The sequence below is a fragment of the Manis pentadactyla genome, chromosome 10, assembly GCF_030020395.1.
Source record: "Manis pentadactyla isolate mManPen7 chromosome 10, mManPen7.hap1, whole genome shotgun sequence".
NCBI classification, from domain to species: Eukaryota; Metazoa; Chordata; class Mammalia; order Pholidota; family Manidae; genus Manis; species Manis pentadactyla.
Window position 1 is genome coordinate 62,382,887 of NC_080028.1, and position 15,049 is coordinate 62,397,935.

General features: G+C 33.2%; 1 protein-coding gene across 8 annotated transcripts in view; it reads left to right on the forward strand.

Moving 5' to 3' along the window:
- CNOT2 (CCR4-NOT transcription complex subunit 2) overlaps positions 1-15,049 on the forward strand; it is a 115,676-nt gene that overhangs the window by 63,597 nt on the left and 37,030 nt on the right. For 7 of the 8 annotated variants that reach the window (XM_036917638.2, XM_036917644.2, XM_057486867.1 and 4 more), the window contains one exon: positions 6,176-6,298. In XM_036917638.2, the coding sequence (XP_036773533.1) occupies positions 6,176-6,298 (123 nt within the window). Of the gene's footprint in view, positions 1-6,173; positions 6,299-15,049 lie in introns of those variants that run through there. The other variant, XM_057486866.1, reaches the window with a different exon arrangement.

Genomic DNA, 15,049 nt, shown 5'->3' on the forward strand with positions numbered 1-15,049 from the left:
ATGTAAGGTATTGTTACAGTCATCCTAATTCCTTCAAGGATTATGTTCATAACTATATGTAGACAGTACTTAAAAATATTAGTTCATTTAGAATTGGAAACAGTAATTACTTTTTAATTGGTGTAATACTATTCTTTCTTTTAAGCATAATTTTATTCTAAAATTAATGTACTTTACCTAGTATAAATAAGATCAGTCTGGTAGACTGGCTTTTCTTCTACACACCTCTAGTCATGTCATTCTCATTCTTCTGCTAAAGAGATCTTTTTGATAAACACAAATATTTGCTTGTGGCATCACCATTGTTCACAGAGTACTGGTGTCCCCTTATTGCTTCTCCCATCATAAAGCTTACAGTTTGGAGAGAACACACACTTTAAGCTATGGATTGAATGTGTGAGAATCAGTGTACTATAGAGGTTAAAAAGTCGGACTCTTGCAGATTGTCTGTACTCATGTTCCATCTCTGTCACTTGTCAGATATGGAACCTTGGGCACATGAGATATATACCCCTGGGCAAGTTACTCAACTTTCTCTGGTTCTCAGTTTCCTCACCCAAAAATGAGAACTACAAAAGTAAATATATGAGGATTACATAAGTAAATTACATAATTATTACTAAGTAAATTAGGATTACATAAGTGAAATACATTTAAAGCCTTTAGAATCTATTGCCTGGCACATTAGTAAGAGGTCAATAAAAGTTACTTCTTACTATTGTATAGTTATAGTTATGATATTTTAAATGACTTTAAATTGGGGTCTTAGTGTGAAAATTTCAAAGAATGGGATAAGAGCAGTCTTAAGTAGAGGTATTCAGCGTATGCACAGGCCCTAAGATGTAAAGGAACTTGTGTTGGAGTAACTGAAGGTGTGGCAGCATTTTAGTGGTGGCAGGGGACCTGTGGAGAGAGTTGATCAGAGAGGTTACGTAAGACCTTCTAAGCTTTATTATTGATTTGGGAAGCTTTTGAGGCATTTCAGTCAGCAGGGGATGACAAACTACATATTTATTTTAAAAATTCACTTTGGCTAATGTGGAGAGTAGATTTGAGGGGAATAAGAATAAATTAATAAAGACCTGTCTGGAGGGTATTGGTGATGCTTGTGCAAGGAAATGACAGAGCTGGAAAGATGGGTGATTTAAGTAAATATTTAGTTAGTCTGATCAGCTTGAGTTGTAATTTTTGAAGATCAACAGGTGTTCCAATGGTATATTTTCAGAGATTTTCATGAATAGAAACAACTATAAATAACCCAAATTAAGTTGAGGCATAAGGTTTGTGTTGGATTTTGAGATAATTACTGCAGCAAAATGATGTTACGGCCATTATTTTAGGAATCTTGATTGTTACCATTGAGGTGGGGTAAGTTAACAAGAAATATGAAAATAGGAGTGACAGAGTCACTGTAATGGTTATTAAGATGGCACCATAATAGTGTTTGTCAGAGGAAGTCTGGCTCAGTTCATCACCTAGATTTTTGTAACTAGTTTTCCTGCCTGTGCTCTTGCCCTCTTAACCTGGCATTGAAGTCCAGACTACTTTTCCTTACCACCTCTCACCATCCTTTCAGACATGCTCCTTGTTGGTTGAAAGTTTTGGTTCCTGAGCTTTCTTTCATTGCTGGGCATTGGTGTGCACTCTGTCTGTGTCTTGTGCCAGAATTTGCTTCCAGTTCCTACCCCACACACTTTTTTTTTTAATCAAGGCTTTGTTTAAACATTACTTCTTTTATCATAAAATCTTTCAGTTTGTTTTGCACAGACAGCATTAGATATTCTCTTATTTGTATTCCCATAGTACCTGTATAGATTTCCATATTGTAATTTTTTATTTACCGGTATGTCTCCTAACCAGACAGTGAGCTTGTTCAAGACTTGGGGTTGTTACTTATTCAGCTTTTGTCTTCATTAACACAATTTGGGGCATAATTCATATAGTAAACCCTTAGCGTGTCTATTGAAATTTGAAGGGAGAACAAACAGGAGGCTTAAAAAAAAACAACTAGTCTAGAGATTAAAGATGATCATAGGAAGAATGGCAAAAAACAGGTGGGAAAGCCTCTTTGAAGAAAAAACTTGATGGATGTACAGAACAGAACAGGAGAAAGTAACTCAGAAATACCAGTTTTGAATATTACTAATATAATTCATTTAATTGTACTTCTCAGGTAGAAATGTCTAGCAGCACTTTAAAATATGCTGCTAGAACCTTAAATTAACAATCTTGAATTAAGAATTAAATCAACCTGCATTTGTTTGGTATCAGGAAAAGGACCACTCTGACATGGAATGTGTTTCTTGCTGTTTCTTGGGGATAAGATTCCATGACTGGGCCAGCATTTACCAGCATTATAGACAATACATTGTTTTAAGTTCCCCTTGAGACCTTGCTGCAGGAAATTTGTGTAATATTAAATATTGTCCTGCTTTGGATATGATCTGAGTCTATTTCATCCTTTCCCATTTATCTTTATGTGCATACTAACATATACTTTTTTTCAAGTTTAATTTATGAAGTGCACTACTTTTATGTCCCTCACCATTTAAAAATCTCCAAGCTTTGCCTCTTATCCCTTCTGTTCTGTATTTGCCATTTATTCCACCTGGATCAGGAACCAACATTACTCATCTTTGAAGTTGCTGTTTAAGATTATCTGAGTTTGGAGTTTTGCAAATTCTTTTACTGTGATTATTCTGATTTACTGCAGTGGGCTCTGAAATACTTCATTTAAATGTTGAGAGTGTCATACCTTAGGAATTCATAGCTGGTCCAAATTAAATAATGAAGTATACTGGGAAAACCCAACCAACAGAGTGCTGCCAGTCTGCCTCTTAGTTTAATTCCCTACTCTCTACTACTTCGAGGCCAACTCTTTTTTTGTAGGGGGTAGGGTCAGACTAATAAAAAGGATTGGTGTTAAGCTAACCTACATACAGTTGACCCTTGAACAACATGGGTTTTAACTGTGTGGTCACTTACATGTGGATTTTTTTTCAGTAAAAATATTGGAAATATTTTTGGAGATTGGCAACAATGTGAAAAAACTTGCAGCCTAGAAATACTATAAAAATTAAGATGTTAGGTATATCATGAATGTATCAAATATATATAGATACTCATCTTTTTTATAATTTACTAGCATAAAATTAGTGGTAGGCTATTGATAGTCAAGTATTTGGGAATTCAAAAGTTATGTGGATATTTGACTGTGTGGGAGTCAGTGCCTCTAACTACCAATTTGTTCAAGGGTCAACTGTATGCTTTTTGATTAGTTCTTGTAGAATCAAAGGAAAAATAAAATGTCTTGAATAAATGTTTTAGATCTGTGTTCAAAAAAAGACTTAAGAAACATTGTTTTTGTAACATACATATGCCATATTCTTGCTTGGTAAAACCTCAGTTTTTACTTCATCTGATACGAGAGTAGAGACAAGGTGATCAGTTAACAAAGTAGATGTAAGCCCTTGATATGTTTGTTTGAAAAAAGCTGGCAAATTGTACATACCAAAGGTTCTAACAAATTTTATATATAATATAAAATGAAGTATAATCTTATTTTTAAATTAGATTTTAAAATTTCCACTTACCAAGTTGACTTTAGTATGTATGGCATAACCAGTACTTTCAATACATTTCAGTGTAGTGTTGACATACCTGCTTCAAAATTGATGAAAATTGATTTCTAGGTTCCTTTGATTCCTACTTACTTTCTTACAGGAAGTAATGTGAATACCTTAGCTTTTTGTATCAATCATCCGTCCGTCCATCCATCCATCCATCCATCCACTCATTAGTGTCAGCTCTCCCTCAGAATATATACCCTTCATCTAACCACTTCTCACCACTTTACCACTCTACTGAATTCTGAGCCACCTTCATCTCTTAGCAGCCTGTTTCCCTGCTTCTACTCTTGTCTGCTTTATAGTCCATTCCTTACTGAGTAGCTATAATCATTAACTATATATATATATATATATATATATATATATATATATATATGTGCCAAATGATGTCACTCTTAAACTACCCCAAACCTTCACCTTACTTCCATTCTCAAATAGAATAAAATCCAAAGTCCCTCAGGGTTGCAGGGCACAACATGATCTAGGCCCCACCAGTATCTCTGACTTCAGTTCCTACAATGCTGCTGGAGCCACACCGCTGAGCATCTTGCTGTTCCCTCTATATTAAATGCTCTTCCTATGGCCTTTGCCTGCTTTATTGTTTTCTTCCCAGTTTCACCCTTCCTGTAATCTAAAATACTTTTCTCTCCATTCCATCATTTTATATGGAATAAAGGACAGGCTTTTAAAAATAAAATTGGCTTTTATGGAAACTTACGCTCTGTTACCTTCCTCCCCTTTCTGATTTTGCCATGGATAAGAGAATTCTTTGTTTAATCCTAGACTCCACCCCAGGACTGGGGCTTGCATTTGGAGTGCTGTTTAAGACAAGAGTATTACACTCTTTCCTCTCTTTTTTTTGCATAAGTCATATAAGAATACTTAGTATTTTAACTGATGTGTAATATCTATGTTGAAGCACAAAAACAAAAGGAAAGTTCTGTATGTTTGTGTTTTCTTTCTGTAGCGTACACCCAGTGAATCTGGGAAAATCTGGTATTGATGGAAGAAGACCATGTCTGTTTTCTTTGAGGCATTTCGTATGTTTAGTTGTCAAAATAGTAAAACCTCTTTATACAATGTTAGCATGACATTTTTCATTCTATACAATTTCAATTTTGGAATTCTAGGCTTTTCCTGTTAGGGACTATTTAGGAGGTTAGTGAATAGGCATGTGAGATACTAGTCCCTGAAATTACATTCAGAATTACAGAAAAGCTTTCATGAGATTCACCAGGGAGTCCACTGCCCAAAGAAGATTAAATGTGTTCTAACAAATTAATAGACTCTTTGAAAATAAATTTCTGTGTTTCAGCTCAAAAACATATAGCAAAGCAGTGGTTAAGATGTTCTCAGACTGTCGTTCCTATTTAATTGAATAGCTTTTTCTTAGACCTGAACAGGAAGAATAGTTACATATTTTGAGTTTCCTGTGCATTTAACAGATAACTTAAGATATAAAGCAATTATTAAGTAACATGGATGCTTTCAACAAACATGCACATCAAATTGGGCTTTTAAGGTCTGCAGTATATCCATTTACCATGTCTACTTCTAGTAACTACAGTGTTTCATTTTGAAATGAGAAAAGAAATTGTTCTTCTTTACAATTGAAGAAAATATCCTTATTCATAATGAATGTATAAATCAGGTGTTAAATATGAGGTGAGTTCTTTAAAATTTTTATGAAAAGATGTAGTTACTGTGTATTCAGAGCTTTACAAATCTATCGTGACATTTCCATTTACTTTGAACTGCAAAATACTACTAGGGGAAAGGCACACTGACCTTAATTAAATAATCTTAGTCATATGATTGTTTTAGAAATTTTATAGAGGCCATCTTAAGGAGAAAAATAAAAACTAGCATAGATTTGATAATTATTTCTCTTGTTTTGGGCTGAAAATTACTAGTATTGGATGTGATAAAAACTCAAATAGCAAAAGAGTAAGCAGGTGCATAATGGAGATCATAAAATTTATACCAGAATGATGAATAAAAAATTATCCTGCTGTTATATGAGTGGGTACTTGTGCCTTGAGGTAAAATTTCCAGTATGTCATTATACACTGACTCAAAAAGTGCTATATCTCAGTAATCTTAGATTGTAAGTAAGGATGATATGCTCTGGAAAACATATCATTTAAAAAGTACATACAGCCACGACAAAGACAGTAATGTTGAAGATGTGTGAAGATTTTGAATAATTAAACCTACACTAATTTTAAAAAAATCTTTATATGGGAATATTGTATTTGAGGTTGATGTTTTGCAAGAGTAAGTGATATTTCAAAGTTAAGTGGAATTATTTCATGACAGGTCTTTAGTTTCTTCTCTTATTTTTAGAGCCTAAAAGCAAAAATGTAATAGTATATTACTGTAGTCAGATTTATGACTTTCTCATGTTTCCCATTAGACCTTCCTTAGTTTATGTTTTTCTTTATCTTAGCAATGTTCCCTTCATTTTCTGTTTTCCACATAGGAGTAAGGTAAACCTTGACATTTCCCAAAATACTACTATTAATAAAAGTAATGTTTTTGTTCAGGTGACAAACAGCATGTTTGGTGCTTCAAGAAAGAAGTTTGTAGAGGGGGTCGACAGTGACTACCATGATGAAAACATGTACTACAGCCAGTCTTCTATGTTTCCACATCGGTCAGAAAAAGATGTAAGTTAATCAGTTACATTGTGTTTACTCAGCAGTTTATGTCTGTCTATTTCTGTTTCCTGAAAAGCAGCAGTGTTTGAATTACAGAGTTCCATCTTTGTATGAGTGACTGTGTTTTAGGCACAGTGCTAGGCCCTGGGGATACAAAGCTGATGAGCTTACATGCTAATCAGAGACAAAATGTACTGTGATTCTCAAGTTGGATTATGGTAATACTGTGGTAGGAGGTACTCAGAGACATGGGGAAAACATGGTATACTTCTAGATCATCAGTTTTTTAAATTTGTGTAGCAGTGTTTTTTTCATATTAAAACAAAACTGAGTAGAAAGCAGATTTATAGATATAATGGCAGGCCTCAATGAAACTTTACTTTTGCTATTTCTAGCTTTAATCCTAGACCTCAGATAGAAATAGCATCTCTCTGTTCAGCTATACAGGTGCTTCAGTAGAAAAATTTTTGAAGAACTATCTGTTCATTAGCTGATGTACATTCCCCCCTCCTCGAATTTTCCAACTGTAATAATGCTGCAAAGAACATTTGAGTGCAAGTCTTGTATTCAGAACAGGGAAGATGATATATAGGTATGAAGTAAGTGCTTTGGAAGGCCAATAGTTCAGTAATCCAATTTGGAATGAAAGGATTTAAGAGACAGCCCAGTCATAATTAGCAAATTGATAGAATATTTTTAAATAAATTCAATTGTTATTTTCAATTCTGGTAAGCTACTTTAAATTATACACCATATACTGTGGTCAGATCAGTTGCATTTTTGTACATTGTACCTGCCCAACTTTTTTTCCCTTTCAAAAATTTGTAAACTTGATATTCCTTATTTCCCTGTCTTAGATCACAGTATGCTCCGGTTCTTAATCTAATGGGATTCTTATGATGTTTAAAGCACTTACGAAATTCTAAGATACGTAACAATGCCCTCATTCTTTCATGGAAGTTGATTATTAGTAAATCACTTCCTGTATCTTTTGGAATATCACAAATTGGTTTACTCAAGTTTAAGTTAAGGATTTTCATGGGGTTTTATTTTATTTCTTACTTTGGTATGATTCCCCTTTATTTGAAGATAATGTCATTTTGATAAAAACTATAAATTGCGTTATTAGAACACTCTTCAAATTATGTTCATGGTAGTTTTGTTTATAATTAGCATGCAGTTTAATAGCTCATAGAATAATGTTACCTATGAATTTTCTATTTGACTCTCCTTCTAGCTTTTTATTATTGGATATAAATTTGAATGATTTTTTACATAGGTGTCTCTTGATCCAGTAGTTAAGGAATTTGGCATGTCTTTCTGGTAGTATTACTGCAGAAACTATAAAACTGATCTGTATGTGTTACTTTGGTTGTGTGCAAGTTAAGTTTGATGGAATAAAGGTAGAATATTACTGGTGAAAAGCATTCTGATTAGAAAGAATGAAGTTTTAAAACTGAAATCTGAAAAAAGTACATGTAGGGAGATCTCGCTCCCCAACTTCAAGCTCTACTACAAAGCCACAGTAATCAAGACAGTTTGGTACTGGCACAAGAACAGAACCACAGACCAGTGGAACAGAATAGAGACTCCCGACATTAACCCAAACATATATGGTCAATTAATATATGATAAAGGAGCCATGGACATACAATGGAAAATGACAGCCTCTTCAACAGTTGGTGTTGGCAAAACTGGACAGCTACATGTAAGAGAATGAAACTGGATCATTGTCAAACCCCATACACAAAAGTAAATTCGAAATGGATCAAAGACCTGAATGTAAGTCATGAAACCATAAAACTCTTAGAAAAAATATAGGCAAAAATCTCTTGGACATAAACATGAGCAACTTCTTCATGAACATATCTCCCCGGGCAAGGGAAACAAAAGCAAAAATGAACAAGTGGGACTGCATCAAGCTGAAAAGCTTCTGTACAGCAAAGGACACCATCAATAGAACAAACAGGTATCCTACAGTATAGGAGAATATATTCATAAATGACAGATCCAGTAAGGGGTTAATATCCAAAATATATAAAGAGCTCACGCACCTCAACAAACAAAAAGCAAATAATCCAATTAAAAAATGGGCAGAGGAGCTGAACAGACAGTTCTCCAAAGAAGAAATTCAGATGGCCAACAGGCACATGAAAAGATGCTCCACATCGCTAGTCATCAGAGAAATGCAAATTAAAACCACAATGAAATATCACCTCATGCCAGTAAGGATGGCCACCATCCAAAAGACAAACAACAACAAATGTTGGCAAGGTTGTGGAAAAAGGGGAACCCTCCTACACTGCTGGTAGGAATGTAAATTAGTTCAACCATTGTGGAAAGCAATATGGAGGTTCCTCAGTAAGCTCAAAATAGAAATACCATTTGACCCAGGAATTCCACTCCTAGGAATTTACCCTAAGAATACAGCAGCCCAGTTTGAAAAAGGCATATGCACCCCTATGTTTATTGCAGCACTATTTACAATAGCCAAGATATGGAAGCAACCTAAGTGTCCATCAGTAGATGAATGAATAAAGAAGAGGTGGTACATACACACAATGGAATATTATTCAGCCATAAGAAGAAAACAAATCCTACCATTTGCAACAACATGGATGGAGCTAGAGGGTATTATGCTCAGTGAAATAAGCCAGGCGGAGAAAGACAGGTACCAAATGATTTCACTCATATGTGGAGTATAAGAACAAAGAAAAACTGAAGGAACAAAACAGCAGCAGAATCACAGAACCCAAGAAAGGATTAACAGTTACCAAAGGGAAAGGGACTGGGGAGGATGGGTGGGAAGGGAGTGATAAGGGATGGGAAGAAGAAAGGGGGCCTTATGATTAGCATGTATAATGTGGGGGTTGGGCACGGGGAGGGATGTGCAACACAGAGAAGACAAGTAGTGACTCTACAGCAGCATCTTACTACACTGATGGACAGTGACTGTAATGGGGTTTGTGGGGAGGAGTTGGTGAAGTGGGGAGCCTAGTAAACATAATGTTCCTCATGTAATTATAGATTAATGATACCAAAAAAAAAAAAAGTACATGTAGAGAATGAAAGACAGGCATGTGACTTCTAAAAAGCAAAGGTTTCATGTCAGAGTTATTACATACACTCACATATAGTGGTTACCATTCCAGTTTAGTTCTTTGTCACAGAAATAACAGAATGATTGTTTCACAGAACTTTTTTAAAAATCAAGAAGGTAAAAAGATGTAGGGATTTAAGAATTTGGGCTCTAGAGCAATACAGATAAGTGTTTGGATCTTGAATTTGTCCATTAACAAATGCTTCTCTAAGCCTCAGTTTTCTGTTGTGAAATGGAAAAATACAGTGAGTACTTAAAATTTCTCTTGTTGCCTGTTGTAATTTAAAAATTACAAAATAATATAAGGTATTACCCAAATTTAGAAAATAAGCTTAGGGTGGGGAATTAACATTACATTTAATGTTGTTAGTCAGGAATAATTTACTGCTCTATTTTATATTTTAAGTATTTTTATTTTAAAATGTTATTATTTCAATCTGAGATCTATTGACATATTTCTGCCAGAAATTTGTACCAGTTTTACTCCAATTAGCACTCTCCATGCCCTCGAGAATACCAGCTGTTACCTTTCAGCATTTGCCAATAGAAAAAAGTAGTTTATTGTTTTAATGTACATTAAAACATTGCTACGTTTACACACACACAGTAATGCCTTTTCCATGTAGTTATTGGCCATTTGTATTTCTTCCTTTTTACATTACTCATTTTGTACCATATTCTGTTTATTAAGATAATAAGTCTTACTTGTTAGTGTTTTCCATATACTAAAACTAATAACCCCTTTGTCATTTTGTTAAACTGTTGTCCAGGTTTTTGCTTTCAATTTAGTTTATGGCTTTTCTAATATGAAAATATTTATCATTTTTATTTAATTTGACTCAGTCTGTTTTCTTTTTTAATGCTTTCTGTTTTTGATATCATACTTAGAATTTCCCCAGTTACTTTGTTCTAGCACTTTTGTGCTTCTTCACATATAACTTCTGTCCATTAGAGATGTATTTTGGTTGAAGGTGGGAATTTATACCAAATACCTCCACACCTTCATAAGGTTATCTAGTATCCATTGTCCCAGTACTGTTTATAATTTAGATCACAGGTCAGAAACTTGCATAAAGGACCATATAGATAGTAAATATTTTAGGCTTTGTGGGTCCGGAGGCTAAATGAAGTGTATTATGTAGTTCTTTACATAATTATTTAGTCAAAAAACATCCCTATGCACCCTGCAAATACAAGCAGTGTGGTAGATTTTATCTGCAGGCAGTAATTTGCCCACCCCTGAATTTAGACCTTTTATATGTGGCTAATTATACTAATGCTAATGTATTTTGGGGGCTGTTTCTAAATTCTTTTGTTCTGTTTATTGTAATGATTAGCAGAACTGCAACATATTTGAATTGCTGTAGCTTTATAGACAATTTTCACATCTTAGATAATATCTTTCACTTCCTTCTTTATAAAAATGTCTTTGACTATTGCACATTTATACTGATGTTTTACCGTCTTTGGGAAGAATATATCTCTCTTTTATTCATGTTGTTCTTTATGTCTTTTAATAAGTAGGGTTTTTACTGATTGGCTTTTACTGATAAATAGAACAGTTTGTGTGTGAGTATATTACTTTATAACCAGCCTTACAAGACTTACTAATTTTTGTTAATTGGGAATGTGGACTCTGAAAGTCCTACTAAATGAAATTGCATTTCAGCCACATGATTTACTAGCTTTGTGTCCTTGGGAAAGTTACTCAGTCTCGGTGTGTCTCAGTTTTCTCATCTATAAATAGGAGTGATAGTATGTGACTCATAGTTTTAAGGATCAAGATAATTGTTTACAAAAGTTTTAGAAGACCAGATAGTAAATATTAAATAAATGTTACTAATTATGAGTAATAATATTAATACCTTATTTGATTCTCTTGAGTGTTTTACGTAGTTAGGTATTATCTGCAAATAATGATTATTTTGTCCTTTATAAAAACTTCTGAAAAGAGCAATTTTAAACATAATAAATGGGATAATTTTGTGATTTTTCTCTCTTGGAAGAATGAGAAAATAATATTGAACTGTAGTTTGATGAATGAAAACTGCCCAGTGATTGAGTGAATCTTTAAACCAATTAATAAAAAAGAAAGAAAGAAAAAAACCCTGTCAGTTTCCTGATTTACCCTATCCATAGAGCATTCATCAGATGCATGGTTGTAGAGGTATTTGTGAAACTGTTCCTTATATGATTGTGTGCTCATCAAATTGCAAAGTAATTATTCAGGACTACTTATTCTCCAAGTCCTTTTATTTCAAGAGATACCTGTACATGTATGTATCTTTCTATAGAATGCTGAATTTGCTGTTTTGAAGGATAAATAGTTTTATAAATATTACAGATTGGTTACTTAAATGTTTTCACAATATTAAAACATAGGCAGATATGGGCTTGATTTCTTTTTATTATGATGATTTTCTTTTTAGAGACCATATAGAAAATGGGGAAAGCATTCATATAAGACATATAATAGACAACTCTTTGGGGATAATATAAGCAATTTAGAGTTTTCTTTAAATACATGTTTGTATTTTAATTGCTAACATATTTTTGAGTTCATAAGTCTGTACTCATTTGATGATTCTTAAGCATGTTTATTTTAGAAGCACAAACTTGTGGAACTTTTCTCCCCTTGTTTTAACATATGCTATAAGGACATTTGAAATATAGTACATACTCCTTACTTTAAAAAAAAACTCTTAAAACTGATAAAATTATACCACTTCCTTATTTTGACAAATAGCAACTATTTTGAACTCATACCTAGCTTTCATACTTGTGTTAGCTAACAGCAATTACAGCAACTAGGATTTCTTTCAGGCCAATTAATCAATATTTCATTAAGACCTATTATAAATAAGGATACCTTCTATCACTATTATCATTTTCATCCTCATGATCAGTATTTAACTACACACTGGAGTCATGCTGGCTGACTCTCTAGTTCACTGAATCCATTTCTATCTCAGGACCTTGCACTTACTTCTCATGGTTCTTTTTCCACACATCCAAGTAGCTGCTAAAATATCTTACCTGAGAAGCCTTCCCTCTGATCATTCTTTTCCTAAAGTAACCTTGTATATACTATTAATACTATTCCCATTGTATCTTTCTTAAATTTTTCTTGCATTTTAGCTATCATAGCAACTGTGTCTACCTGAAACATATTGATTAATAGTTCATTATCCTGTCTACTCCACTAGAATTTAAGTTTAACAAGTGCAAGGACTTTTTGCCCATCTAGTTCTACTACTGGCTCTTAGCACCTATAATATAATGTGTAGGAAAAGACTCTGATTTCTGAAAGGGAGGGAAAGGAGTTGATAATTTAAAAATGACGATCTGCAGATGAAATAATTTCCTAAAAAACTAAAAAATCACCTTTAAAACTTTTAATACAAAATAAAAATGTATATAAATGTCAATTTTTTATGACAGGGATAACCTGATAGAGTTAAATGTAAATAAATCAGACTGTACTCTGAAGAAATTGGCATTAAATGTCAAATCATTAGAAGCAAATGTTCTAAAAACTCTTAAATTAATTGACATTCACATAATCTTCAAACTGTATTTGAAAGATAAAAGCCAGTTTGTAAGACTTATACTTACAAGATATATCAATGATATACTTAAAAGATATATCAAAACTTGATTTATCTACAGAAACAAAATGTTTTATCAAAATATAAAAGTTGGGAGTCATAAAGTACAATTTTATTCTTATTCTACTAGCAAGGAGGGTTTTTTTAAAAGGAAAAAGAGCTAATACCTGTGAAGGAACATTGAAGTAACTGCCATAGAAGTGTAATTAATTCAGACTGTATAGAAAATGGTTTAGCAATGTATTAAGAGCCTTTAAAAATGTGAACATGCCTTGAATCAGTCATATGCCTTTCTGTAAATTTGTACTTTGGCTCCAACCTAAAATTTGCACAATAAGATATGAAGCATGTTTTTTGCCATGCTTTTTTTAAATAAATAATTTGAATGTTATATGTTCAGAAGGAATTAATTACATTAACAATTTCAGTATATGTTATACTTTTTAAAAGATGTCCTTCTTGAAAACTTAGGTGTTTTAATCAAAATTACTTGAATACCTCATAAACTCGTAATTTGATGTTAGTTGTTTGATTCATAAGCTACCAGGTCCTATGACTTACTGTTTTTTATTTCTGCCTGCTCTCTCACTTGTCCCATTCTTCTTTTGATCTTTTTAATCCACTATCTTTTCCTAGTGCCTGTTCTTTGTGCCTGTTTGCTAGATTTCATTCTGACTCCATTGGTTTCATTTTTTTAACCATACTGTTTTTAGTTTAAATGTTCCTTAGATTCTATCTAGATTTAAATCTTCCTTTTCTTTTGTTTCTTTTTCTGTTTTATATATGATATAGTAAATGTTACATTTCTTTGTTGTTTTTGTCCTGGAATAGTAATAACAGAATACTAGGAATAATGTTATCACCATACTTCTAAGTATATTGTACAGTGGATTTTTAAAGGACATTTTAAGATGTACTAAATATCATCTTTTAATTGCTTTTGGGGTCAGGGAATTTTTATTTAACAAAACTTTGTTGCATTTTGAAGTCATTTGTTACATAGAAAATTTCTTGACCAAACTGATTTTAGTAAGTTTCTTCAGATAGGTTTTATGATTGAAGGTATATTTATTGGAGGGAGTAATTGTGAGAGGTGGTCATGATGGGGAAGCATGAGAGGGATAGAAAAATCAACGTTTCTGTGCTGTTAATGGTTTTGCTGGCTGGAGCCAGATTTGTCTATTATTAAGTTCTCAAGTATACATTTTTTAAACAAAAATTTTATACTTTTTTTGGATGTAGATTTCAGGGTTGTACCTAGTAATAGTGGAAATAATTTTTAAAATGCAGTTTCTAATTTGTTGATTTTCTTGACATTCTATTTTAAAGAATAAAGGGGCTCTTCATTGGGTCAAGGAAATAACTTGAATCACATTACTATTTCTTCTAGTTGCTTCTGTTTTCCTTGTTTAATTTCATAGATTGAAAAATGAGGAAGAGTATAATTGTTATGATGGATTTAGTCTGAGAACACGGTAACCTATATGTTGGTTTCAGCATTCTGCTGATTGTGTGACATTTAATCTTTCTTAGATTTTTGCCCTCTAAGAACACAAGTTATACTCCTTATTTTACATGGAACTTGATAAATTTCTTTCTTTAGCTTCTTAGGCAAAAATTAATATAAATTTAGGATACTATTCAGTAAATTCCCCAAAGACTGAATGCCCCTCTGACTGCTGTTAATGAGAGTCCTGCATTGGAAGGAAGATTAGCTTATTAGCAGCTGTTACTACCATTTAATTGAGCACTTACTATGTGCCATATCTTATCTCATTTAATCTTCAACTATATGACATAGGTAGAGTTATTTCCATCTCACAGGAAGGATACAGAGGCTTGGCTCTCCCATAGGTAAGAGGCAGATCCAGGATTCAAACCCAGATTATTTTCTGACTCCAAAGCTGAGCTCTTTCCGCTTAATGCTGCATACCACAGTGTGTCTCTTGATCTAAAGTTCTATATTTTTCTAAGAAATTTACCGTTATGGTACTAGCTCTTAGCATTTTTTTTAAAGTGTAGTTTCTGTTGCCCATTAATTGTTTATTGCTT